Raw genomic sequence first — 25,638 nt, forward strand, 5'->3', positions numbered from 1 at the left:
GTATGGATGTCCCCTACCCGGGCATCTATGATATCTTGACTTTAAAAGACACGATGATTATAGGTATACCAGCTGTGAAACGCAAGAAGCAATCAGAGCAAAGTGGAGGTAAAACAGCAACAAGGTATCGATTAGACTATCTTAAAAATACATTAAGATAACCCAGGCAGTTGGCCAAGATAATAATACAAAGGGGATATCAATAAACACCACCGGGGACAACAACAGCCTAGTGGAGTCAGAACAGAAAATACTCCGGAGACAAAACAGACAGCCACTACAAGCCCCAAGAAACACCTTTCCATTGCTCCCTCATCTCATGTTTATGGGCTTCGCACCATCTCTAGACAATGAGACACACTTGAAGCATCGTCCGCGGAACGCGGGCATCCAATCTCGCCCTTTGGCTTCTCCAGCGGAAGACTCAGAATGCGATGTTGGAATTTCGGCTGCATCTCCTTCTTCATACTCCTTCTGCCCCAGACATATCCAGCCCCCAGCATAGCCACGGCTATGCAGGCTAATGGTATTCCAACCCCGACGCCAATCGCAATCTTCTTCATCTTGTCAGGGTTGGACTGATCCTGTTCGCTGCTGATGCCGCTGCTACTGTCACCCAGTGGGGTTCCAGTTCCTGTTGTGGCAGCAGAGGTAGCAGAAGCATCGGAGTCAGATTCAGAATTCGAACCAGAACTAGAACCGCAGTTATAGTTGGAGTTGGAGTTGGAGTTTAAACCGGAATCGGAATTAGAAGGAAACTTGACGAGTGTTGAATCAAGAGTAAATGTCTCGTATGTATTGCAGCAGGCAGTGGTACTACCACAGCACCAGGATCCGTCGCCGCAGTTAGTCAGTTGATAGGTCCAATCGGAGTTTCCGCCGTTCTACAAATATAGTTAGTTACTCGGTCGTCCGCTGCACATGGGCAAGAGACAAACCTGATTGCCACAGATATCCTTGGGCAAACAATTCGTCGAGTTCCACGATTGATCCGTACAGAACTCCCGGTAATATGCTCCTCCGCTTGTTAGACAAAGCCCCGAGGGATCACACGTATCTGGATCCGCATCGTTCAGTTTACAGCACATTGAATGTACACCTGAAATAGAGACACATGGCTGGTATATTGAGCTGGCTACTTGTGAGCCATCCGGTGCATAGCATGATGATGCAGCTGCCAGAGAAATATAGCTTGGGATGAGGGCCCAAAAAGTGCCTGTGTTCTTCTTCATTGTGACTGCTTCAAGGTGGTGTTTTAAGGAAGAGTGAGATACACCCTATAAACAAATCAAAGAAAAAAGATAATTTAAGTCGGACAACAATTCAGATTACGGCTAACGGAGGGATTTAAACAGACCCTGCATCTACCATGCGAGACTTTGTGTAACGGTGCGGATTCCTTACCCGACTTACTTGTTCCTGTCCAGGAAAGTGTGGGGACTGTTTTATCGAAGCAAATGCTTACGTGATAGAACCCCTTGGGGATATAAGAAGAGGGAGGATCCGACTGGCTTCGCTGTTAGTTCTCTGGCACCATAACGTGGTGGTACTGACTCATGAAAATTTGACAGAATTTGACAGAGTTCTTGATCGGTATACCTGAGAGCACAGGGAAGATGTCATTGAGAGTAAGCTCAACCGGCAAGGCAGAAATGCTATTGCACTGTACAGAAACCGGGATAGAATTTGTCAACTGGAACCACTAAATTGGTGACCTCCTAGGTGCAGAATCCTGCTGGACGTGCTATAGTGCACTTGGCTATACCTCACTGCTATGTTGTCTATGACTGACTGGCACGAGAAGCACGAGAAGGGGAGCCTGGATACCGAGAAATCAGGGAAGGAGCCAGAGAGCACTAAGGGTGTGTTGATCCTCACAAGCCCACAACAACTGAATAAACCCCGCCAACGGTGGGCTGTCAGGCCCACCCCTTGGCAACCGTTGCATGCCAGGGCGGGTATGCAGGTCCCAGGGAGGTGGTTGGGGAGCGGGAATCACTTCCTAGATGTACCCCTTGTTTCACCGATAGCCACAGATGGAGTTCCGAGATTACAAAAAGATCCTGAAGTGTACATGCCAGTCAAGGGATGAAGGACGGAGCGTAGTCCTCTAGCCAGAACATGTCTAAAAAAACAGGAAAAACTAGGGGATCGCGCCTTCTCTCTATAACTGATGAAGGGGTTGCGACCCTACAAGGATCGGCCAACCCCTTCGTAGTGGCAGTCACCCTCTTTATAACTACTTCATTAAGCCATTACTAAGTCTTTCAAGACATCAACCATGAATATCGTCGAAGGTATATGCAAACAAACCATTCACCATCTTTTCCGGTTAATACCCAACAAGGAACCCCCCTTCACTTTTTCTCCCTGAAAGACGGCGGAATGCCGTCATCTGCCAAGGCCTGCATATCATCCTCACCCATCGCACCATCCCACCCCTTCGACACAAGGTAGGCCCGGAATTTCTCATCACGAATTCTCAAATCCTCACCCGAAATGTCTGGAACAAAGAAATAAGTCACCAAAATCCCCACAACACCGCAAATAGCCGCAATGATGAACGTCCACTTTTTACCTAGGTTATCCTCGATGGGAGTAAATGCTTGGGTACCAATAGCACCGCCTGCTTTCCCCACAGCCGCAGACAATCCATAGCAAGTGCCTCGAACACCGGTGGCATAGAGTTCCGATGAAAGCAAGCCGAGCATGTTCCCCGGGCCGAAGTTGCCAGAACTCTGCATGAAGCCGTAGAAGACCACGAAGAGTGGGATAATCTTGGTAATTTTCTCGTACGCGCAGCCAATAATGAGACCGAAAATGAGGTAGCCACCGAAACCGATCATCATCACGTTTTTGCGACCGAGTTTGTTGCAGAGCAGAGCTCCGAGAAAGACACCAGGGAGGGAGATGGCTCCTAGGAGGAGTTGCCATTCGCCGGTTTTGAGGATTGAGTCATCCCTGACCACGGAAGAGATGATGGTGGCGGAGAAAACGCCGTTGGGAAAGGTGACGAAGTCTGTGCTTAGAATTAGATGGGGTTGATAATTCAGCTGGTGGTAAAGGGTACGTACCGTAGAGAAACCAGGCGCCGCAAGTGCCAATGAGTGACTTCCAGTAATAACGAATCACCAGACCATATGGTACTTGCTTCTTGATGGCTCCGCGACGATAGAGTGCGGAGTTTAGCATGCGCCATCGGAAGTAGAACACGGACAGAGGCCAGATGCACCCGATACCGAAGCAGACGCGCCAGACGGTGCTGTAGTGGGATTGCTGGCAGGCTGAGAAAACAATCAAGAAGACCAAAACGGCAAAGGGACCACCGAATGACAGCGGAAAGTTGGTCACCATGATAAAAGCTGGACCACGCTGCTTCAGGGTCAAGTCATTGGCGGTTTCGGATGCTGAAACTGAAGAGGCGGGATATTCACCACCGGTTCCTGAGACAATTAACACCAATCAAGTCAACGTGGAAAAGTTCATGCACGTACCGAAGCCAATAATACCACGCGAAACTGTCAGCATCCAGAACATGCCGTCGATAGTGACACCGTGCGATGCGGTGGCTAGGATACCACCGATTACGATCATTAGGGTGGTGAAGACCATGGCAGCTTTGCGGCCGACATAGTCGCATGTCAGACTTGGCGCACGATTAGCAGGTTCCTTCGAGATAGAAACGGATACCGGGAATACCCTATGACGATCTGGCCGATAATTTCTCCAACAAGCAGGGCATTTGATACACGCGTAGAAACAGCCGAAACGTATTGTTTGGGGTATTCTGCCTTCAGAAGTACGTTGGTCATGGTCCTGCATACTATCAGCGGGGTACTTGGCACATCGTCTGCGGGGTAAGTACATGAGATTATTCTGGTAGCCATCACTGATGAGAGCGAATCCACTAGCGAGCTAGAATGCCAGTCAGTAACCTTTCCCACGCAGTTATGCAACCAAAGTATATCTGTTGTCAAAGGGGGGTACCGACAATGGTCAAAAAGTCGGAGAGACTCTGTCTCTTGCCGGACAACTCGGCCGAAGGATCAGCGTCGGGAGTATCGACAGCCTGGACGTGTGTCTCCAAGACGCCAACATCCTTCGACTGAGAGTCTTGCCACGAGTTCTCAGCAGACATCGCGAGGTGACGAAGTAAAAGATCACCAGCAGGAGATGGATTGGTAAAAAATTCCGCTGCCCTCAAGCAGGATGAGCACGAGGGCAGGGTTTTATCTGGGCGTGTAGCCTCCTACTACTAGGATGGTTACATGCGTATGCAAGCGTGACCACCAATCAGGAGCCGGTCGCAAAAGGGATCTCATCCTTGTTATCATGCGTTCGTGCCATTGGTTGCATCAGATAAAGCTCGGTGGAGCCGAACCAATCATTGCCGCATGCGGGTTCACGTGCGTGGAGCCGTGGATAAGATGCGATGCTTAGGAAGCGCACCATTTCATCCACGTTGATACCAAGCACTGTTTGACTGGTGCATGGCTGGTAGGGCTTCGGATGAGATATCTTGACTGGGGATGCCGAGTGGACTGATATTCCTGTTTTTGCTCGGACTTACTCAATAGAGGCGGAGTTCTTGCCGCCTTGTCGGCACGTGGTATATAAAAGCTTTCGTAGGGCTGATGCCCAGCAGGACACGTGCTCTTTGTCGCAGCACTGAGTAGAAGGACTTGACTCTGCCATGATGAGTCAGTCTGCAATGTCATGATTCCAAACATGAGCCGCTGAGTACGTCGTCTTTGTCAATCTCGCACAGGTTACGGTGACTCTACACACATTCAGCCTGTATTGAGTTGGTCCATTATTTCAACAGTTCCTGATGCTTACATTCATGACGGATTCGTCGACTCTTTTCATCCTAGCTTCTTCATATTCCATGAAATACAAGTGAAGGGTACATAGTGCAACCAGCTAAAGACACAATTTCTGCTTAAGATTAGCGAGAACGACAACCGCGTAAGCTAGATCCCGCGCCTCCGACGCCCAATGACTCAAAGACCTTATCGCCTGGTCTAACAAGTCCGGCCAATCTGCCAAATAGTCCACGAGTCCCTTGTCCGCCTTGATAGCTGCAATGATTAACAGGGCTGAGCTGAGTACACCGCGAGCGACAAACCAGGTTCCATGATGTCGGTGCTGCGTTGCCTTGGAGCTGATAAGATGGAAACTGCACTCGATAGCTTTTCGCATAAACCTCTTAGCCTCCTCGTCCTCATTACTCTGCCCGCTGTTATGATGAATAGCGTAGTATACAAACGGCCGGTAGAGCCACGATCTCAGCTGCAAAACCCGTGCTTGCAGGTTGTACGTCAGCTCAAACTGGGGTGCCGAGTCCCATTCTTCGAAACGGATAATAGATGGTAGGTTTCTGGACCTGGCGTCGGACACCAAGTAAGTCAATAAACGAGGTACATGAGAGCCCCTTCCTACTCAAAGTGGTATAGGCACAAAGCTAGAATACCGTCTTTGGCAACTTACCAGTGATCTATTTGGGACTCGAGATCCGCGGCTGTTCGGCACAAGTAAGATAGGTTGGCAGGCGACCAATGCGCGTCGTTAGTGCTGTACATCGAGTTAAGGATTCGCGCTTCTACGCGCATTAGAGCAACATCTGATAAGTAGTAGTACGTGGACAACTCCCAGAGATGTGTCAAGTCTTCTGAGTCTGTCGGCGTCTCGGACAACATTGCTCCGGAGTTGGACATGCTTACCGACGAGGGTACTGGATACCCATCGGATACGCTGAACTCACACAATACCGAATCGGGTACGTTGAGCTCCGCGCGTAAGTCACTGGAAAGAATTACAAATATCAGCCTTATCCTGAGTCGGGCAGCTACTCAAAGGAATTGGAAGAAGAGAAACGAAGGATAGGAACCACCATTCTGACTTCCAACACGTCCAGTAAAGACTCAGCTCTGCCGGTTCCAGGTGCCCTCCGTTTGAGTCCTTACATACGGCTGCTTCCCTGTGTCGTAGGTGGAGGCTCAAGGCGGCGGAGGCGCGCGAAAAGTCCATCCAAGCTCTAGCGGCATTTAGCTTGTACATCTGATAGACCCCGCTAAGAAACCAGCATTGTGCCGTCAGAATACGATCGCCGGGGAGGGAGATACTCTCCAACGCTTTCCGATAAAACTGCTCTCCTGTAGTGTGACGTGATTCAGCGTGGTCATCACGTTCCACCGAGAGGTCATCATATCGGAGTGGACCTGCTAGACAGCCTAAAGCGCAGGCGAGGAACTTGAGAATAATTCTTAGCGTGGCTGTGGGAACGGAGGTGCCGGTGCCTATCTATCTCGAGCAGGATTATGGGCTGGGGGGAGTAGGGAAAACCCTTTACTCACCACTAAGCAGGAATGGGAATTCCGAGACGACTCTCCCACTTCAACTGTGACGGCTGATTGACGGAGGGCGACCGTATCCACCACGGGGTTTTTGACGTGCACAAACTGCAGGAAGCGATCAATCAGACCTGGTATGAGGGCCAGATTCAAATCGGAGCTGGCAACTTCTTCGACACCATGATCGTGGTCCGCGAGAGTAAGACTATTCAAGCTTGTTTGCAAGCGGACATCTCGCAAAATCGGCCAGGATAAGATTGCATCAGGACATATTTTGGCTGCAGGGATCCTCAGAGAAACAGTCTGTGGTGTTTGTGGGTCTACGTCGGTCATGTACTCTTTTTGCGGCCCATCCAGGGACAGGGCCGTCACCTCCCCTGAATTCAAGGAGTTGAGAGACTGTTGGATTTCGGCTAAACGATCGAGTATGGCAATGGTGGCGGGATCGAATCTAGTTAGTGGCGTGCGTGAACATGCTGTATCAGACATAGATATATACGTGTGTTTGCATTCATTTGTTCAATAAGATACTGGGCAGTAGAAGCAGCATACCTTGAAAAATCTATATGGTCTTGATATACGCAGTGTGCCTCAGAGAGTTGGCACGAAGAACAGGTCGGACGAGCATTGTCGCATTTGATCTTTCGCGAGCGACAGACCCTGCATGCTGCCACAGCCCGTTTGCGAGTGAAAGCCCTCGCTTCTCGCTGAGACACCCTGTACTTGCTGGTACGTGATGTCATCTTTTACTCTCGAGAAAGCGCGTACTTGCCTCCCAAAACTCCAAGCCGATGGCGCAAAGTGGAAGCTAAGTAGGACCTACGGCAGCGATAAGGTCTGATTTGCAAGTGGACCAAACACGGTTAGTAAGTCTTATTAGTTGATCCTTCTAAATTCTCTTATCTTATCTCCGATTTCCCTTGGGATTTACACTGCGAAATGGATTCGCCTCCCCTAATACCACTACCAGTCGTCTTCTGCTTTCCGATTTGTGCATAGACTTTTACATGCCCTGAGAAAAAGAGGAGTTTTACGAGTGTCTCATTTTCAGTATGCTTCAGATCTATGAAAGCTTAAAATTTTGCTGTATCAGGAAGTAGAATACTCCAAACCAATGGAGTTCCATTACTCACATGGAACGTGAGTAGCGCCAATCCATAGTACCTCAACAGACGATACATCTCAATTAATCTTTTGAACTGGAATGAAGGGGAAAAGTAGATGTCGTAGTATCATCTCCGAGCGTACCGAAACTGATCGGAATGATACCCCAAGTGAGAAGATAATCGATACAGTTGCCGTGTGGTTAATGGTTATTGAGCAAGATGTTCTGGCCAGGGTGTTCCAGGGGCAATTTCGGACCATCTCATTTCCGCGGAAGTCAGGTATTGGACGCTTTTCTCGCGTCGCGGCACCAACGAGCCCTGCTCGCGAGGTATGGTTACTGGGAATGCATCATTCAGTTGCTGCAGAACAGCCCAGGAAGCTTGTGCATTGGGGTCATGATCCTGAGTGCCGTGTAGTTCACTTCCGTCTAAAGTGTGGTATAAGATAGGGTGTTCCTGGTAGTCGACAGTGTTGTCCATGGCGGCCACAATACGCATCATGGGATCGTATATGAAGCAGTAGCCGATCGATGGCATCAGGACGTATGCGCCGCTGTTGAGGGCATAAGATCCAGCGCCGCGGGTCACAAGGGAGGCATTGTAGAATATGCTGTCGCTATCGTCACCGAAATCCATAGCAAAGGGCCATGCGCCGATGTGGAGCTTTGGGCGTTGAGCAGCCATGATGAAATTCATGCTTGGATAAAAGTGTCTGTCATAATGAGTCAGCGCCTTGATTATCTACACCCCGTCGAAGAAGGATTTCGGATCGACACAGGGAGAGCCATACTCGCCACACTGAAGCATGCCAACACGACCCAAGGGGGTGTTTACTACTTTGAGCTGGTCGACTGTGCCATCGCTAAACATATCCCGTTCTGAACCAGATGGTCTAAGCTTCCGACGATGCATAACCACCTCGCCATCTTTGGAAATCAGTGCCTGGGCCATATAGATATGGTTCGCAGATCGTTCGGAAAATGCCACAGCCGCCCAGATACCCACGGACTTTATCCCATCAATTAACGTATTCCACTCGCGACTCCCTATCTCCAAGGAGTTCTCAATGTAGGAGGCCAGATGAGTTTTCTTCCAGTCATTTTGTTCCCTCCATTTGGGAAATCTGCGTAGGTAGAGTTAGCTAAATGTGGCTGCTGGGAAATAAAAGGGCACATGAAGGGAAACAGACCCGGGGAACCAAAGTTCAGGAAACGTTATCAAGGTGACACCAGCATCTTTGGCTTCGCGCATTAGGCGTAAACTAACTTCAATAGTTTGTGAGATATCGATTTTGATCCCGGTCCAGTCGCGATTCTGCAATGGAAGAGGCCAGTTTGGCGGCGGACAGCGGACAAGAGCCACCTTCAACATTTGAGCTTCAGCCATGTCTGCAGATCTATCGGTAGTAGGGCACTGAAGAAAGAGAATGCAGTGGAAAGGCTAGCTGAAGTGTGGTTGTAATTCTATGGGTATTTGTATCTCTTTCCATGCTTCGCCATCATAAAGTCCCCAGTCATTGGAAGTCGAAGTATAGCAGCTAAAGTATAGTATTTGTTGATGGGATCGGGGAGTCACGGAGTTAAGGTAGTTTTTGACCCACTTTTGTCTACCCCGTAAACGTTGTACACTTAGCGCATACTCCGTAGTCTGAGTCCTTATCGGTCCATAATGAACTGCTTAACGCCGCAACTCCCCGATTGGCCAGTGTTCTGTCAGTCGCTGATTCGACCGTCTATTACGTGGAGCGTCCGGCCGTACTTTACAAATAGAATTATGATGGACTTGAAGATGGCCGAGAAATTTTGGGTTGTTGCTGTAGGTTATCATCACCATCGCATATTCTTTCAAGGCTCAATCCAAAGAAATTTGAACCACCAATCAGCTCTCTGATATGCGGGTAGATTTGGAGGACGGAGCGTTGATAGCTTCCCCATTTCCATGGACTGCACCTCATCTGTTGAGGCTGAACTTTTGTACTCTCAGTCTTGTCTTGTTCGGTAGGTGTGCAGTTCTTCCTCAGGATTTAGATCTGTGGCTGACGGCACCGGCAGCTTCGGCAAATGGATACGACTCGAGTATGATCAACTGTCTGCAGTCGCTGCCTCCTTGGGTATCCTTCATGTCGAACCCGGTAGGAGCCTGGCTGGGATTTATCACCATTGCATACTGGATAGGATTGCTTCTGGCTTACACTGTTGCTCCATACATATCCGACCGGTTCGGGCGAAGGCTAGGGCTATATATTGGGCTTCTATTTGTGACTGCCGGAGCGATACTACAAGGACTCTCGCCGAATCCGGCGGGCTGGGTTGTTGGACGTGGTCTGGCAGGGTGTGCAGCCTGCTTTTGGAGCTGCAATGCTCCAGTCCTCATCAGCGAGATTGCATATCCCTCGCATCGAGCAATCGTTAGCTCTTTTTATCAGTGTGGCTACTATGTTGGAAGTACCCTCGCTGCCTGGATTATATACGGCACGCTGGGTAATTCTTCCTCATGGAGCTGGCGGATTCCCTCGTTGTTGCAACTCATTCTACCACTGTGTGCACTGCCTGGTCTTCTGCTCTGTCCAGAGAGTCCCCGATGGCTATTATCGCAGGAACGGGCTGAGGAGGCCCACGCAATTCTCACAAAGTGGCATGCTGGGGGTAATGGGAACAGTCAACTTATCTCTCAGCAAATGAATGAGATTCAGACTGCGCTCAAAGCTGAGACCGAGTCTGTACAGCGCACAAGCTACCTCGATATGCTGAAGACGAAGGCCAATCGCCGCCGTCTCGTAATCACGCTGTCTATAGCCCTGTTCAGCCAGTGGGCAGGAAATGGGGTTGTCTCGTTCTATCTTACAAAGGTCCTCCAAACCGTTGGCATAACCAAGTCAAGCGAGCAACTTGTCATTACAGCTTGCCTTCAGATATGGAATCTTATCTGCGGAATTGGCGCGGCCCTTCTGGTGGACTTAGTGGGCAAGCGATCTCTGTTCCACGCATCGGCAATCATCATGATCATCAGCTATGTTATGATAACAGCGTTCTCGGCGAGCTTTGCAGAGCATCATGAACGCTCGGTGGGGATTGCTGTGATCCCCTTTCTGTTCATTTACTTTGCCGGTTACGGCATTGCCCTGTAGGCCATTTACCCCTACCGCATGCTGATTAACCGCTGTTGCTCACTATGCTCTCAGGACCCCGTTGCTCATTGCATATCCCTGTGAGATATGGCAATTCAGTCTCCGTACCCGGGGGCTTAGTATCACATGGATTGCATCCTGTCTGTTTGCCTCGTTCAACTCGCTGGTCAATCCAATCGCGCTCGAAAACATTTCATGGAAGTACTATTTCGTATTTCTGGCTGTCCTTATTCTATACAGCATAACTGAGTACTACATGTACCCCGAAACGAAAGGCCGTTCGTTAGAGGAGATCCAAACGCTGTTTGAGAGCGAAAATCTCGAGCCGACGTCAACCAGGGCGACTGACTAATTGAATGCTTTTCGGTGGAATATGGGACCACCATAGGTAATGGCACTGTCAGGCATGTATTTTCGTCAATTTCAGCTATATCCACAATAGATTATATACATGATCTTTCATCTAGTTAATAGGCTCTCTACTGTAACCAGTAGATCTTATGTCACTCTTAATAAATCTGGTCAATTTAAAAAAATGAATCAGAAAGCTGATCGTGATTCAGGATAGGTGATTTGGGGCCAGAAATGACTAGTCTGGTAGTAAACCTTAGTATCAGAATATCTCTGAATTAGACACAATAATTTCTAATTCCGCCACGGGTGAGACCCCGTTCCATTTCTATCTGCTCAGAGTCTAGTATCGTCGCTGTGGAAGTCACTCTCCTAAAAAGCTGTTATCATAATATTACTCTTTAGAAGCAAGATGCGTGACGGGAAGTCAGTATCAACAGAGTCTATAAATTTATAATATTCTTACTACTTAATAAAATTAAATTTAATATTAAAGAGATAAATATAGTTTTATCCAGTAAGCTCTCAGTTAACCATAATGCAGACAGATAATATATATATATATAAATATAAATATACAGAATTTACTGCAATGTTATACTTAGATCCGGTGTATATATCTTTAATATAGAGACTTTGTAACCGGTCCTGGCTTTTCTGTAGAAGGATCAAGAATTCTTATAATAGCAGGTTGTTACCGTTACACCCGGTGGCTGTTTAAGTAATATAACAAGCATTATTAATGCCAAGGCTACTTGGGAAGAATATATGAAATCATTCGCAAGAGATGGACATCGCTTGCGAAGATGGGCGATGAAGCATTCTCTATGCAAGCAGGCCTCCTCGCTGTGGGCGACCAAGAGACAAGGTTTCCACTTAAAGCCCAGCATGGTTGTCGAGATGGATGCATTCTTGTTTATACCCAATCACTTCGGCTTCGGATAATTTCATGAATTAAGAATGAGAATTCAAATTTCTCTCTTGGCCTTATTATAAAAGGCCCTGAAGACTCCATGGACTATGTCAATCTTCTAGATCAAGGTGGCAACATGGTTGGATTAATAAACCATAATTCTATTGGTTGGGAACGCCTTCGTCATATTCCTGATTGGAACAATGGAGCCGAATTCGATGTCCTGGCTTTGTCCTTGCCGTACGAGGCAGAGACGACTGTTTATTATAACTCATCCGGCAAAGATACATGATCGCGACGTCGCGGACTGGTGTGACTCGAAGAAAAAAAAAAAAAAAAAAAAAAAAAAAAACCATCTTTATAGACGACTACATCGGTCACTATTATGTCAATCTTGTCACTGTGAACTTGATGGTTGTTGAGTCAGAAAACGGCATCAGGAAGCGCGTTGCACTTGCAGAGGCTGCTCTGAAGATCTGGGTACAAGCAAAACCCCAGTTTCACACCTTTATTCTTGGATAGAGATTCTGTAAATGATAAATAGGTACAGCATATGGGCTTCTATCATAATTTCCATGACTCATCTGTTATCAGTAGACCAGAGCCTGGGTCAATGCCTTATGAAGTTGGTAAGCTAATTTGCGATCCGGTTAAGCAAACTTATAATAAACTAGAATTGGAGCTACAATGCTCAGGTATCCACAGAAGACGATATGCTTACCGATAGCTAAACGTCTTATCACATGTTGGCACATCTGAGCCTTGATCTCGGATATGTTGTGCCTCGTGGCGCCGTCGATGCGCCTTTTGGTGATAGCTTGCTGGCTGAGTAGAACCTTATACATTGCAGATGAACTGTTGCTGAGATCAAGCTTCTCCTATGGCCAATCACAAAACAGAATATGTTGCACCTCCCACCTTTTCGGAGAGCCCACTTTCGGAGATCCCACCTGCAAAGCCCCAAAAAAAGCACGGAAAAAGCTCTTGATGTTTCTTTTCAACTTTTACTAATAAGCACTCTACAACGCTTAATAATTGACTTACTAATGCAATTAGTCACATTACGCTGAGCGCAATGCCGAGGGGCTCTATACCGGGGTATAAAAAGCTATTAATCCTTGCCAGGCATGATCTGATCTATTATATCACATTGCCAAATTTCTCTCTTTCTCTACCCCCCTCTTCCTTCCCAACCATGTCGCAAATGAAAGTTGTGCGCGTTGTTTCCACCGGCACTAAATCTAGTACTGAGTTCCGAGATGAGCCCAAACCGAGCCCTGGCGAACATCAAGTGCTCATCAAGGTACACGCTGCTTCGCTGAATTACCGCGACTCAGTCCTATTGAGGGGAGAATATGGCGTGGAAACTAAGAAGGATGTCATCCCCCTCTCCGACGGCGCTGGCGAGGTTGTGGCAGTCGGCAAAGGCGTGACGCGATTCAAGCCCGGCGATCGGATCGCTGTCCAATGCGCCACGGCCTGGATCGGGGGTCCGTTCATCCCGGAATATATATCCACCAGCGTCGGCTTTGCTATAGATGGAATGTTGTCTGAGTTTGTGGTGTTCTATGAAGACGCACTTGTTCGTATCCCGGACTATATCTCTTATGTCGAGGCTGCTTCGCTCCCTTGTGCGGCGGTCACAGCATGGACGGCTCTAAACAAGATCGAGCCGCTGCATCCGGGCCAGACGGTGCTGATACAGGGCACGGGAGGTGTCTCACTTTTTGCCTTACAGTTTGCAAAGCTATCCAATGCCCGCGTGCTGGCAATCACTTCCTCGGATGAAAAGGCTGCTAAGCTTAGAGAGCTGGGCGCGGATTCTGTGGTGAACTACAGCACCTGTCCTGAGTGGGATCGCGATATACTTGCCCTGACTGATGGCAAGGGGGTTGATAAGGTGCTAGATATTGCTGGAGAGAAGACGATCGTGAAGTCTGCAGCGTCGACTAAAATAGGTGGCGTGGTTGTCTTGATTGGGTTTGCAAGTGGTTTCGGTGGCGGGCTGCCACCCATGAATATACTCTCTCGATCCCTCACGGTGACCGGATCAACTGTTGGTTCACGGCTGGATTTCGAAGCAATGCTAGCAGCTATGGCATCGCGCGAGATTCGACCTGTTATTGATCGGGTGTATCCTCTTGCGGAATATCGCAAAGCTTATCAGAGGCTAGAGTCTGGACAGCAAGTTGGCAAAGTTGTTATTGAAGTTACTAAGGCGAATGATTAAGTTGATTTGCGGTCTTAGCATGTGTGATAATCGAATCTACTGTCTCATTTATACGAGGATATAGGTCTGTTTGGAAGGGCCTCGAGGCAGGAGAATCGTCTTGAGAGAGTGATACATGAGGTCTACAGACGAGGTCTCCCTATAATAAATTATCTAGATAAAATCCCAGCAGAATTTACTATTTACAAATCCATATCTATAATCATAAAATATTTTACTCTATTTTTATTCAAAATCTGATACTATCGCTGTTGAAATTCCTTACCTTAAAAGCTATTATTATAATATTACTTGTGAAAGACAAGATGGGCGACACGAAGTTAGCATAGACGGGTCTATAAACTTATAATATTCTCGCTGCTCGATGAAATTGATTTTAAAAATAAAGAGATGCGTGCAGTCCTAGTACCTAGTGAGCTCCCGGTTAATTAAGATGTAGACAGATAATATGGTACTTGACTAAATATACTGTTGATAGTGGACACTGACTCATGCATAAAGGTACTTACCATGAGATGATTTAAAGTTAATGCCAATAAAATAATCAGTGAAAATACTCGATGAGAGAAGGTATAGCTTTATCATATAAGAAAAGTAAAGAATAAAATTATGAGGTCCTTTGTCAATATCATTATTAGTGGGGGCTCCTTCCTGGCTTTGGCACTGAACTCTGGATTTGTCAGACTGGCTCCTTACAAATCATCCACACAGTTTATCAGCCTATATTCGCATAATCCTGACTGTAGCTTTATTCTTATCATACTGAAGATATATTACTATTCATTATATCATATCTTTTTTGCCTCGGAAGAAACCCAAGCCCATTTGCATGGCGCGGCGCAGGCCGTGATCGGGGTAACTGGCAAATCGGAACCCGAATGTCGGCATGAACGTTCTTCCTCAGATGTCCTTGATATATATAACAGTATGACTCTCTTATCATTGAGGCTCTAGAATAAGCAGTCTATATATCTCCGAATAGATATAAGATAGTAGTATATTGGATTACAGATAATTATTTTAATTGTTACTTATTCAGGTATTTCTTCTTCAATATCAGTTAGATAAGTAAATCCAGGACTACTGCATCCCGAATGCTCTGATCTCTTTCTTGCCGAAGCTTATATGTATTAATAGTATGTGTTGACTACTAGTATGTCTAACTTGACATCTGGAAATGTATTAATCATCCACATGTGCATACCTCAGAGGGACGAGTCTATTGTAATTGTCATCGACGCTTCATCGTATCCTTGCTTATCCAACATATCTAGAACTCTAAAATCGCCGACCGTCTTCCAGGATCTTCCACTGGCACATGCCCTGGTGGGTACATAATAAGGGACCTCATCCCTTCCCGATTGAAGCTCATACCGCTGGTCCCTGGGAGTCGGCAAGGTGCACGGCTCAACGGATTGCACATCTCTATTTGAAGCTGCATGATCCATCGTGTGAGAGGTATACTCGCTCTCTCAGCATCAAAATAGAAATCTAGCGATTGGCCACCCTTTGGATCAGAATAGAAATCGTGCGGTTCGATAGAAGGCCGTGCACATGAATCCGGCTGTGCATCCGGCTGCCCACGTTCCATATATAAGTCATCTTGCAGCTTTATCTCTCTTCCACGGTAACCAAGTTTAGACAACTGGACAAATTGCAGCTCCAGATTATCTGCCAGAAACTGAAAGCTCCGCATCCAGAGCATCTTTATCTCGTTTATCACTTCAGTGGACAATGAAGAGCCCCAACTACTTCTCTCTTCAGTGATTGGCCCTGGATCTCGCGCTGCAATTATCGCATCCGTCAAGCTGACCATATTCATACTCAGCCGTTTCAAGGTTGGCGCTGCTGTTTGAAGAAATTGTCTAAGCGTATCCACTGTCACCTCAATCGAGTGGAGATGAATTTCCTCTAGCTGGGAAAACCGGATCTTCTCGGAGAGATCCTCAAAGTACAGGGGGGATAATTCTTCCCAGGGGCTCCATTGGGCAAATGTCAGTATCTTCAATTTTGGTGCAACTGTGACCAGAATATTGAGAAGACGTTTGAAGGTCTCTTCCTCGAATTTATCTTGTTCGTGATCCTTAATGCGGATACACATATGAAGAGCCGTCAGATCGCTCAAGAGTGGCAACAGTAATCTATACCTTGACTCTGGCAATTTCAAGGACCCCAAGTTCATCCCGCAAGCGTAATTGCCGCACGTATGGAGGGATCGGACCTTCCGATTGGATTTAATTATGGCATGAAGCACCTGTGAGATTGCCAAGCCAAAAGGCGGGGACAACATATCCTTGCGAAAACTTGCGAATGTCAAATGACCACGTACATCATCGGTGCTGAACTTCTTCAATTCCCGTAAGCCAAGGCAGCGAAATGAACGATAGTTTGCTTTCGAGAGGAGGAATTCAAGGGGGTAAGACCGTAATCCGACCGTGGTGACGTTCTTGAGGCGCGGCAGGCATTCTTCAAGGACCCCAAGAAGTTCTGAGTCAAGGATAGCACGGTGCTCTGCTAATGTACCTTCGTAAGCGGCAAATAGAGCGTCAAGCTCAGCCTCAGCATTGGTTGATGTTGATTCCTCCTTTTCACCGCGCATCATTCTTAACATTCTTCTCTGTTTCCTCATTGACAAACCCAAGCTTTTGAAATTCTCCTTATCCTTTTGTGGCCAACCCTCAAACAAATTAGGAATGATCCAAATTTCTTGAACCCAATCCCGAAGAGTTTCACTTGCTGCAACCTCCACCAGATGGCCAAGGCTATCACGAGTAAGAAGAAGTGAGAGAATTTTGAAGTAGCGCGTCGCATAGGCCTCCAGTGTATTGCCATATATTTGGTGGCATGTAATCCGAAGCGCACCCCACTCTTGAGGCTCTAGATGCTCACAAATGCGAGTCAATATCTCTACGGGCAGGCTTGTGATAGACATCTTGCACCAGTTTATTTCGGCCGCACCAAGATATGTGGCAATCGTAACCTTGAATCACTATTCACTTGAACTGCGAGGGTTGGTGTTGAAAAGGACTTGTAGAAACGTTGCTCAGCTCAGAGTGAATATTCAGCAGATGCTTAAGCACCGGAAATCCCTCCAGTCCGCAAAGAATCCGGGCGCTCAGGCACCCTCAGCAATCCTCAGGTTTGATCGGGACTTCGGGCGCGTCGGTAGCAGACAGGCGCGCTACATACACTACAGGTTAGCCTAGGCTAGCCTCCCACTAACAAGAAGGGCCCAGCCACACTGAATCAGCGAGAAAAATAAAATTGCTCTTGCAAGCGATGTCAACTAAAGTGCTAGCGGGGGTTTGTGGCTTGGGTAACAAGGGAACCGGCAATTCCTTAGAATCTATCTTTTTCACTGTCAAATCGAGTAGTTATTTGATATTAATTCTGAACAATGAGCTGCCTGTTCCATATATAGCAGAATGTGTGGCTCCAATGCTTCTTTAGCTATGTACAGGCAACAAGGATCATGAGAATTTGGCCTTCAGGACCTTTTGGGGAACTATTTGAGATACACCTTTCCGTAAATGCTTTTTGAGGTCCACATCAAAAGTGTCATCCACTTTGAGTTCGGAAATCGGCCGCACAAAGCAATTGCGGGCTGTTATATCCTCCGCATCTTTCTTGGCCAAGATCCGGAAAACCTTTCTCATTCCTTGATGTCGTTTCACTATTACCAATGCCAGTTTGGATGCCTCAAGATCATCTTCCACATCTTCCTCGGAGAATATCTTGTTGGCCTGAAGTGTATACAGCACCAAGGCAGCGAATCCTGCTGCATAGGCAGTAGCAAATGAACTTCCTCGGACCGTAGGCACCCCATTCCAGACACCTTCAACGTTTTCGCCCGGGAGAAGAAGGTCTGGTCTTGTATGGAGATTCTCTTGGGTGATAGCGCCATAGTCAGTAGCGGAGCAGATCTTGATGACATTATCCAGACCGACTGGGGCGAATCGACTTATTTCGTGATTGACACCCTTATCTGGGTGTGAACCAAAAAGGTTTGCCTTGTCGTTTCGTAGAGTCTCATTGACTAGATTCTCGAATTCGGCTTTGTCATTATCTGCGAAATCTTGTTCTCTCGCGAAGCTCCACCTCATGGAAATAATGTCTGCTCCCATTCACAGAGCATATCGGAGTGCCTAGTCATTACCTCTGTTTAGCCCTGGGGAGCTTGGGTAGGGTGACAGTGATGTGATGTATACCTGAGTACATGACCTAATAGTGAAGGGATGCTGACTATCATTTGAACGTGAATCATCCAACCGGGCGATAATGAGTTCTGCGCTAGGATAGATCTGTCGGACACACTTCGCCATGGCCGTCCCGTGTTTGCAAGGCCCAACCCAGTATTCTTGCGTTGGACTAAAGGAATCCCCTTGTTGGTTTTCCTCCTCAATTTCGTCCAGGTTGACGCCATCATCTAAGATGGCCACTTTTACCTTGAGCTTACCCTCAAGATGACTGTTGATTTGCGCCATAAATCCCGTGTAGCCAGAGAATTCTTCAATCCATTCGCCCGATCTAGGCCTAATTCAGATTAAAGTCAGCATAAACAAATACAGGACTTTATTCAGGCTTAGCAGCCTTACATTGTATGTCCGGTCCCTAGTCGATTTTCGGGCCCATTGGCCGTTGTAATGCCGGCCTTTTTAGAAGTCTCTCTAAAAGACACATTGAATGGGATGACATCAACTCCGAGTGTTTTAAGATGAGTGCAGCGCTTCAGCAGACTGTTTTCAAATTCTTCCTGGTACTCCCTACAATCTCTCTCGTCGTTGTAGCACTGCTGAGAGCCAGCCACGTATCAAGCCACGCTAGGATGAGCAAAAGTCCCCATCTTATCTTGGGATAAATTTCAACGAATAGTGCTTCTAGCTATTCAAGGTTAGTGAGGGATCAAGACCACCAAGCTTACGCCAGCTTACTTTTTTCAGCCTTGCAATTCCTGTTTTCGATGCCCAACTTCTCAGTATTGCCGTATTCCCGTGGGAGTACAGGTGGACCTCTTTTGCTCCAGGAGAAACTCGAACGATGGTGTCGGTACGAATGTCAAACTTTTCCATTTCCATACCTCGATGTCGAAATGTGCTAACGAGCAGTATTGCCACTTACTCTCTGCCGAGTAGCTGCAGCGACATCCTGCTTGAACTTCAGAAGAACCAGATGCAGAATAGCCATCTTGGCAAAGCAGAATATGTACTTGACAATAATGTGTGAAAGAAGTTAGCAACTTAGTATTGGTGGATGTGCTGATATAACTATCCACCCTCTGGATATCGTAATCAACGGTTAGGTAACCCATCTAGTAATCCAATATAAAAGATCTTTTTTTGAACATAAGATATCTCAACCTTCAGAGGACTGAGCGAGTTCAAATTGGATATAAAGATTATAAATAATATAAAAAATTATCAGATGCTTTTCAAAATCTTAAGAAATATTTTTAAAACTATATTATACTACAATATCTGTATTCTATCTACATTTGTAAATCTTTCAATCTATTCCATATAAAGAAAATTTCAAACAATCTGAAAAAATCATCAGTTATTTATTCTTATATATATACTCTATCTATAAAGTTACTGCTTCTCAAGCTCTGGTAGTGGTTTTGATATAGTAGTATCAAAAGACATCTTTCGTATGGGATACCAGGATGGGCTGCCCAACCGTGTGAGCCGTCCAACCGTTGTTTAGGTTGGGCCGCACTTATGTAATGATATGCGGGGATCATCAAACCGTCTCGGACATATCTTCAACACTGTGACGGTTCTTTCTTGCATGATATCGAACGTTCGAACAGATCCCTGGTCGGCACGATTAATAACTCTCTTCACTTATATATATTGTATTTGGAACTCAGGAAAGTACCCTTTTCTGGCACACACCGTCAGAACCTTGGATCGAGATTATCATCACTATCTAGAACATTAACCATGAACGTCAGCCCGAACCGCTCCATCGTCATCATCGGCGTGGGATTGGCCATGTCCCGCTCGCTTGCCCTCTGGCTCGCAAACGTGGGCTGGAACATTGCCCTCATATCTCGCTCTGAGAAAACCCTGTCCAACATCGCCGATGAGGTCAAAGCCGCTCAGAAAAGCGCAAACGCCAAGGTGATCTACCGTACCGCCGATGCCGGCAACCCCGATAGTTTGACAAGCGCCCTGGACTGGTGTGCTCAACAGTTTGGTGGCAAGCTTGATGTCTTGAATTACAATGCCGCCCATGTCGCTCAGTCACACATTACGGAAGTCACTCCGGAGAGGCTGAATCTCGACCTCCAAGTCTCTGCGGTGGGTACCCTCGTCGCAGGCCAGTGGTTCACCCGCAATGCCAACACCGACCGTGTCTCTAAGGGTGAGTGGCCGCTCTTCCTGGTCACTGGCGGCACGCTTGATAAGGAGCCGCAGGTGGTGGTCTCTTCACTGTGTGCTGCTAAGGCAGCATCGCAAACTCTCAGCCGCCTCTTTGCACAGGCGCTTCCGCAGGAGGCTCAGATTGTGGTCGGCATGCCGCTGATTAGAGCAAGCATTGTTAACCCGGAGACTGGCGGCTATACTGAGGGATATCATCCTGATTATATCATCCAAGCGGTGTTCAAGCCCTTCTTTGAAGTCCGCGAGAAGCTGCAGGATGGACTAGACAAGTGGACAGTGGAACGTGTTATCTGATCATAGCAAGAACACATGTAAGGAAGGGGGTTACCATCAATTGATACAAGATACATTATCGAGAATAATCCTCCGCAGACGTTAATACGCCAACAAATGACTAAATAAATACATGTAGGACCCATAAATTTTAAGCGATCATGTATGGACGTTGCTTGTTGACTCGATAACAAAATGGCGGCGGTGTTTCAAGACCCGTCCCTAGTCGGGCTGAAGGACATCAAGAAATCTTTGGCTGAAGGCAAGGCATCTCACAGTGCTTATCGCAGCGTTTCTCGCACAGTTAGTCGGAGGCGGAGTAAGCGGCGGATAATTACTAGCAAGACTAGCGAGACCTACCTGTCACTTAGATTCATGCTCACTATTTGCTAGATTTAGTTTATGGATCCCTTGTGATCAATCTAACGTAACTACACTTAAAGCATTCTGTATATATATCTTGGTTTAACGATTAATCTGGTACATACGACCACAGGGTGTGGAAAATAGGGCTTCCCGTCCGCTCAGCCGTACTCAAGCCACACGCCGGGAGGTTAGTAGTTGGGTGGGTGACCACCAGCGAATCCCTTCTGTTGTATGTATGATTTTTAATTATTTTTTTTTTTATTTTTATTATCATACATATCTCTTTGTATTGTTCTTATTATTAATTTTCAAGTACGTCTAAATAATATTCTAGCGCCATTGATACCTATCCTGCTGTTGTATTAGTTGATCCACCTCTCTTGGACGGAAATATTGAATAATAAGTACTATATCGAGGCGACTAATGATGGTCAACGGGAAATCTAAATCAGCAAAAGTGATTCATAAATTTTGATTGATAATTCACAGTAACTAGTCAATAATACGAAATATGAAGGATGAGTTACTGACTGTGAGTATGGCGATGAAGCAGCCTGAAGACCATACGATTATGGAAACCATAGCGTCTCCACAGAACTAGTAGCATGGGTTTCCAATAGCAATAACCCAAATCGGTGTTAGACTACTGAAACGTTCCTCGAAGGTATTACCATAGGCTGTAGTATATTATTGAGTGTATGAGTAGATGAGCTTTGCTCCAGTAGCTCCCATAGCAGGTCATCTACTATATATTAGCGTATAAGAAGGTTGCATATAATCCTTTTATTAAGATGTTCTTGGACAGCTAGCCTGTGATAGGATAATGACCATTAATGAGATCCTGGAGCGAGAAACTGGCGGTGTATGAAACTGGTCTCACTTAACAGAGCCTTGCCATTTAAGTGGCTGTTGAACTTGAGGGAAACCGGTTCTGTGTCTTCAGGACCTGAGATACGAGCGATTATTAATCTTGAACAAATTATTAAGTCGGTTGCTGATTCTCATATTGTAGCACTCAACCATATTCGTTGTATAAAACCCTGCGTTCCTAGTTCAATAGAAAGGATACTTTGTATAATATGTTTTACGGTAATAAAACTACAGCAATGAGTAAAAAAAAAGAAAGAAAAAGAAAGAAAAAGAAAGAAAAAGAAAGAAAAAGAAAGAAAAAGAAAGAAAAGGAAAAGAAAAATCGAAAGAAGGAAAGAAAAATGGAGGAAAATGGGGAGAAACATAGAAAAACCTGGGAAAATTGGAAACATGAGTAATAGGAGTAATAGGAGTAATAGGAGTAATAGGAGTAATAGGAGTAATAGGAGTAATAGGAGTAATAGGAGTAATAGGAGTAATAGGAGTAATAGGAGTAATAGGAGTAATAGGAGTATTATGAGTATTATGAGTATTATGTACAATATATGCGTGTATGCGAACTGCAATTTACTAATATAAGTATTATTGACATTACATCAAGACAGCGGATATTACTAATAATAGTAGTTTAGATGCTGTACCATAGCGAGTCAAAGACGGTCCCCTAATTAATGCTCTCATCCTAATCAAAGAACTACGTGATAGGAGTCTTGTACCGTGCTCTTATGGGGTATATGCTGTAGTTGGTGGTTTGTTTGCAAGGGGACATATGCTTAGAATTGAACTGACAATAACCGAAGAACTCTATCGCACAGAGAGAGACAACTCTCTTTGACGTATGAGAATTATTGTAACATGAATTTCAGACAAGACAATAAATCAGATTGAAGTATTGAAGAAACGTATTACTAAGTCTTACTGCAAACCGTCGGTTGAACGACGTTGTAGTCACACAACATTGACATGACCACGTTTCATGTTGAATCAAACAGCGGTCACGAAAAGTAGGCGGGTGTTTCACGGTGCAGAAACCGTAGCATCCTCGGAAAGCTTCTGCTCTTCACAGAGCTTCTTTGCATGCTTCATAAAAGACAGCAGTCGCTGGCGCCGGTAGTAGATGTTTGTCAGGTCGATATGGGCGCTGGCCTCCGCGTCATTCTGACCAGTGATGAGTATGATCATAAAGAATGTCTCGATAATGCTGGGAGGCACGTTCGAAATCAACTGTCCAGTGAGACTCCACTCCATCGCGCTTGAAGCGACAAGACAACCAATGGTGAGGAAGAAGCCAGCGATAACCATTGTAAGATGGGAGCTGACGACATTCATCCAGCGGGAGACGTGCTGGCTCAGAGACGGGCGCTTGGTGCTTCCAGTTGAAGGGATAGCCACTGACAGTCCCGCGAAGAGTCCCAAGTCTCCCTTTTCCACAACCCGAATCTGACGATGGATGTACTGTTGCACCTTGCCTTGGATGTTGCGGAGGACGAAACTGTCGAACAGACCAACCAACCCTGCATACGTGCCGATGAGCAGCCACCAATTACTGTTAAAATGAAAGACAGGTCCGACAGCTGCCCAGGCGATGATTACCAGCACGAGGAAGATCATGCCGACCAAGGTGCCAATGACGTCGGCGTAGTAAAAGATCAACACCTGCAGGGAGTTCTCCTTGGGAGGCAACCAAACCTCCATCTGGTTCGGCAGGTCATCCTCGCTGAGGCGACGAAGCTCCTTCTCGAGAGTCGCATCGAGTCGGAAGATGGCGTCCAGGCAGATATTCGTATGTTCGGCATAACATTCCCGCAGGCAGGCCAGGAACGCAAATACTAGTACCATCAGCGCCGATGTCGCGTCGTTGATGTAGAGTTGCCACCGATTCGACCAACCACAATGCGGGCCGAATCCCAGCCAGATGAAAATGCAGACCCAGTAGAGACCGCCGCTGACAACATGTCCGAATGTCTTGGCCGAGACGATGACGCACCGGGCAAAGAGAGACTGCGTGCGCCCCTGGTCCAGCGCTTCGAGAGGCTCAACATTGCACTTCTCGGAAACACGACGAATCCCTTCCGCTCCCAGCTTCTTCTTGACACTGGCGATCATGCGTTGATGACTGTTACACCGAGACTGAATTTCAATTACGGCTTCGCGCTGCTCAGAGTACTCGCGGAGCAGCTGGCGCATGAGGAAAGAATCGAACACATAACATAAAATAGCTTGAACGTCGGAGATAGCAGCAACCCAGACGTCCGAGTTGCCGAAACGAATGCCCATCAAGGCCCACGTTAACAGGCCAGCGATGATGAATAGAAAGACTGGGGCCGACCCAGCCAGCCTGACTGACGCATCAAGCCAGCGGTCCACCAGTTTCGGGCTCGCCTTGACCCTGTACCCGGAGACATCTTCAGTAGCCACCACGATAGCGGTATCAACTTTTACATCCTTCCCATTTGTCACCCGCTGCGTCTCTGCCGCCCCCTCAAACTCGCATCGAAAGACAGGCCTGAAGTATTTCATCGTGGTCGACCAAAACAATCACTGCTGGATGTTGGATCCAATACGGAGCAATTGTTCGGGCCTTCAGGCTCATTGACCCGCAGGGTAGTTAAGGTGGACGAGTTGCGTTTGCAGACTCGCGAGAAGATTGCAGCCCAGCCAACGTGCCTGGGATCGAAGAGGAGATGATAGAAACAAGAGAGTCCATAGAGCGAAGATCAGCCATTCAGAGCCGAAGACCAGACACTTTGTGTCTTGGGATATTGCAAAACAGTGGGTGAGTGAAAGGACGAGAAGAAAAGAGACGAGAGAAAGACGGAGGAAACAAGATTATATTCGATAAGGGAAAGTGCCAGTAAGTGCCGACACCCAGACCAGGCAGTACACCGGCATGACGGGCAGCGCCATTATTCTTCCTCTTCCCACCAGCACCATCGTGTTTGTCTTGAGACGGTTCGCTTGCGTCTTTTTTGACTGGCCAATGAAAGGGAAAGATTGTTTCCCGGGTAAAAAGCTTAATTGTGCTCACGAGAAAAAAGTCAACTTTAGCGGGGCTAGGCAGCAATCTAAATTTGCTCAATCATATCGTGGTGATATACGCTGAACCGCGTCGAAACAATGCTATTTCCACTCTGCCATTCAATGGAAAGGTGCAATGCAAAATAAGCAACCCTTAGAGGGAGGGGTTCCTGACCCAGAAATGCCCTCCTCTCCAGTAGATACTAGTCCAGATAGATAACCCATCGTGCCCACAATGCCCTTGCTCGAGCCCTAATTGGTTGATTTTTCACGCTCCCGTCGGTGGAAGTGCGTGTCCTGTGTTAGTGTAGTAGTTTGTTGGTTATATAAGAGTAGAATGTGGTTGATATCTTCGAAAATTTGCTTACTATGGATATACCAGACCAATCGAGGAAGCTTTTCTCAGCCATTTCTCTAGAGAGGTATAACACGTCGCATCGCTATGAATTCCTTATATAAGTTCTTAGAAAATTGCCCACACCCCCACCCCAAAACCTTTCTGCTTTCTCTAATTCCATCGATATTAGTATATACTATTCATATATACGGCGGTCTAATTACCTATGGATCTACTTGCCTACTACAGTCCCTTTCATGTATGGACCTGTAAGCCCTGCCAGTACGCGATTACACAAAAGTACCTCA

The 25,638-nt window shown here is 46.7% G+C and overlaps 13 protein-coding genes and 1 non-coding gene across 14 annotated transcripts, besides 2 other annotated features; 6 read left to right on the plus strand and 8 right to left on the minus strand.

Moving 5' to 3' along the window:
• Nucleotides 1-323: 323 nt before the first annotated feature.
• Nucleotides 324-1,232, minus strand: An16g06170 (hypothetical protein; the record flags this gene model as incomplete). Its single annotated transcript, XM_001397884.1, has 2 exons — nucleotides 324-884; nucleotides 939-1,232. 2 exons carry the CDS (start codon nucleotides 1,230-1,232, stop codon nucleotides 324-326), a joined length of 855 nt encoding a protein of 284 aa, XP_001397921.1.
• Nucleotides 1,233-1,616: 384 nt separating this feature from the next.
• An16g06180 (hypothetical protein) lies at nucleotides 1,617-2,092 on the plus strand (the record flags this gene model as incomplete). Its single annotated transcript, XM_059745203.1, has 2 exons — nucleotides 1,617-1,628; nucleotides 1,751-2,092. 2 exons carry the CDS (start codon nucleotides 1,617-1,619, stop codon nucleotides 2,090-2,092), a joined length of 354 nt encoding a protein of 117 aa, XP_059604851.1.
• Nucleotides 2,093-2,357: 265 nt separating this feature from the next.
• On the minus strand, nucleotides 2,358-4,138 carry An16g06190 (uncharacterized protein; the record flags this gene model as incomplete). Its single annotated transcript, XM_001397886.1, has 6 exons — nucleotides 2,358-3,019; nucleotides 3,075-3,443; nucleotides 3,495-3,646; nucleotides 3,700-3,816; nucleotides 3,866-3,915; nucleotides 3,992-4,138. 6 exons carry the CDS (start codon nucleotides 4,136-4,138, stop codon nucleotides 2,358-2,360), a joined length of 1,497 nt encoding a protein of 498 aa, XP_001397923.1.
• Nucleotides 4,139-4,923: 785 nt separating this feature from the next.
• Nucleotides 4,924-7,096, minus strand: An16g06200 (uncharacterized protein; the record flags this gene model as incomplete). The annotated part of the gene is made up of 5 exons (XM_059745204.1): nucleotides 4,924-5,434; nucleotides 5,491-5,848; nucleotides 5,967-6,303; nucleotides 6,357-6,804; nucleotides 6,906-7,096. The coding sequence occupies 5 exons, from the start codon at nucleotides 7,094-7,096 to the stop codon at nucleotides 4,924-4,926; spliced, it is 1,845 nt and encodes a 614-aa protein (XP_059604852.1).
• A 570-nt stretch (nucleotides 7,097-7,666) lies between these two features.
• An16g06210 (uncharacterized protein) lies at nucleotides 7,667-8,845 on the minus strand (the record flags this gene model as incomplete). The annotated part of the gene is made up of 3 exons (XM_001397888.3): nucleotides 7,667-8,171; nucleotides 8,250-8,582; nucleotides 8,649-8,845. The coding sequence occupies 3 exons, from the start codon at nucleotides 8,843-8,845 to the stop codon at nucleotides 7,667-7,669; spliced, it is 1,035 nt and encodes a 344-aa protein (XP_001397925.3).
• Nucleotides 8,846-9,127: 282 nt separating this feature from the next.
• Nucleotides 9,128-10,938, plus strand: An16g06220 (uncharacterized protein; the record flags this gene model as incomplete). Its single annotated transcript, XM_001397889.3, has 4 exons — nucleotides 9,128-9,274; nucleotides 9,342-9,456; nucleotides 9,511-10,582; nucleotides 10,641-10,938. The coding sequence occupies 4 exons, from the start codon at nucleotides 9,128-9,130 to the stop codon at nucleotides 10,936-10,938; spliced, it is 1,632 nt and encodes a 543-aa protein (XP_001397926.3).
• Nucleotides 10,939-11,986: 1,048 nt separating this feature from the next.
• Nucleotides 11,987-12,577, plus strand: An16g06230 (hypothetical protein; the record flags this gene model as incomplete). Its single annotated transcript, XM_059745205.1, has 5 exons — nucleotides 11,987-12,090; nucleotides 12,135-12,160; nucleotides 12,215-12,330; nucleotides 12,395-12,479; nucleotides 12,525-12,577. The coding sequence occupies 5 exons, from the start codon at nucleotides 11,987-11,989 to the stop codon at nucleotides 12,575-12,577; spliced, it is 384 nt and encodes a 127-aa protein (XP_059604853.1).
• A 468-nt stretch (nucleotides 12,578-13,045) lies between these two features.
• On the plus strand, nucleotides 13,046-14,080 carry An16g06240 (uncharacterized protein; the record flags this gene model as incomplete). Its single annotated transcript, XM_001397891.1, has 1 exon — nucleotides 13,046-14,080. The coding sequence occupies one exon, from the start codon at nucleotides 13,046-13,048 to the stop codon at nucleotides 14,078-14,080; it is 1,035 nt and encodes a 344-aa protein (XP_001397928.1).
• A 1,270-nt stretch (nucleotides 14,081-15,350) lies between these two features.
• An16g06250 (uncharacterized protein) lies at nucleotides 15,351-17,012 on the minus strand (the record flags this gene model as incomplete). The annotated part of the gene is made up of 1 exon (XM_059745206.1): nucleotides 15,351-17,012. One exon carries the CDS (start codon nucleotides 17,010-17,012, stop codon nucleotides 15,351-15,353), a length of 1,662 nt encoding a protein of 553 aa, XP_059604854.1.
• Nucleotides 17,013-17,550: 538 nt separating this feature from the next.
• Nucleotides 17,551-19,264, minus strand: An16g06260 (uncharacterized protein; the record flags this gene model as incomplete). The annotated part of the gene is made up of 5 exons (XM_059745207.1): nucleotides 17,551-18,194; nucleotides 18,237-18,607; nucleotides 18,676-18,869; nucleotides 19,012-19,140; nucleotides 19,199-19,264. The coding sequence occupies 5 exons, from the start codon at nucleotides 19,262-19,264 to the stop codon at nucleotides 17,551-17,553; spliced, it is 1,404 nt and encodes a 467-aa protein (XP_059604855.1).
• A 758-nt stretch (nucleotides 19,265-20,022) lies between these two features.
• On the plus strand, nucleotides 20,023-20,760 carry An16g06270 (uncharacterized protein; the record flags this gene model as incomplete). The annotated part of the gene is made up of 1 exon (XM_001397894.1): nucleotides 20,023-20,760. One exon carries the CDS (start codon nucleotides 20,023-20,025, stop codon nucleotides 20,758-20,760), a length of 738 nt encoding a protein of 245 aa, XP_001397931.1.
• Nucleotides 20,761-21,221: 461 nt separating this feature from the next.
• On the plus strand, nucleotides 21,222-21,340 carry 5S rRNA. The gene has a single exon (XR_009468055.1). It is a non-coding gene; the product is annotated as a 5S ribosomal RNA (ribosomal RNA).
• A 595-nt stretch (nucleotides 21,341-21,935) lies between these two features.
• Nucleotides 21,936-22,656, minus strand: An16g06290 (hypothetical protein; the record flags this gene model as incomplete). The annotated part of the gene is made up of 3 exons (XM_059745208.1): nucleotides 21,936-22,074; nucleotides 22,349-22,535; nucleotides 22,617-22,656. The coding sequence occupies 3 exons, from the start codon at nucleotides 22,654-22,656 to the stop codon at nucleotides 21,936-21,938; spliced, it is 366 nt and encodes a 121-aa protein (XP_059604856.1).
• A 336-nt stretch (nucleotides 22,657-22,992) lies between these two features.
• On the minus strand, nucleotides 22,993-24,495 carry An16g06300 (uncharacterized protein; the record flags this gene model as incomplete). The annotated part of the gene is made up of 1 exon (XM_001397896.3): nucleotides 22,993-24,495. The coding sequence occupies one exon, from the start codon at nucleotides 24,493-24,495 to the stop codon at nucleotides 22,993-22,995; it is 1,503 nt and encodes a 500-aa protein (XP_001397933.1).
• A 750-nt stretch (nucleotides 24,496-25,245) lies between these two features.
• Nucleotides 25,246-25,290: a sequence feature (Short protein (An16g06310, CAK46966.1) was converted to a misc_feature.).
• Nucleotides 25,291-25,361: 71 nt separating this feature from the next.
• Nucleotides 25,362-25,403: a sequence feature (Short protein (An16g06310, CAK46966.1) was converted to a misc_feature.).
• Nucleotides 25,404-25,638: the final 235 nt, after the last annotated feature.

The sequence above is a fragment of the Aspergillus niger genome (assembly GCF_000002855.4).
Source record: "Aspergillus niger supercontig An16".
Lineage (NCBI taxonomy): Eukaryota > Fungi > Ascomycota > Eurotiomycetes > Eurotiales > Aspergillaceae > Aspergillus > Aspergillus niger.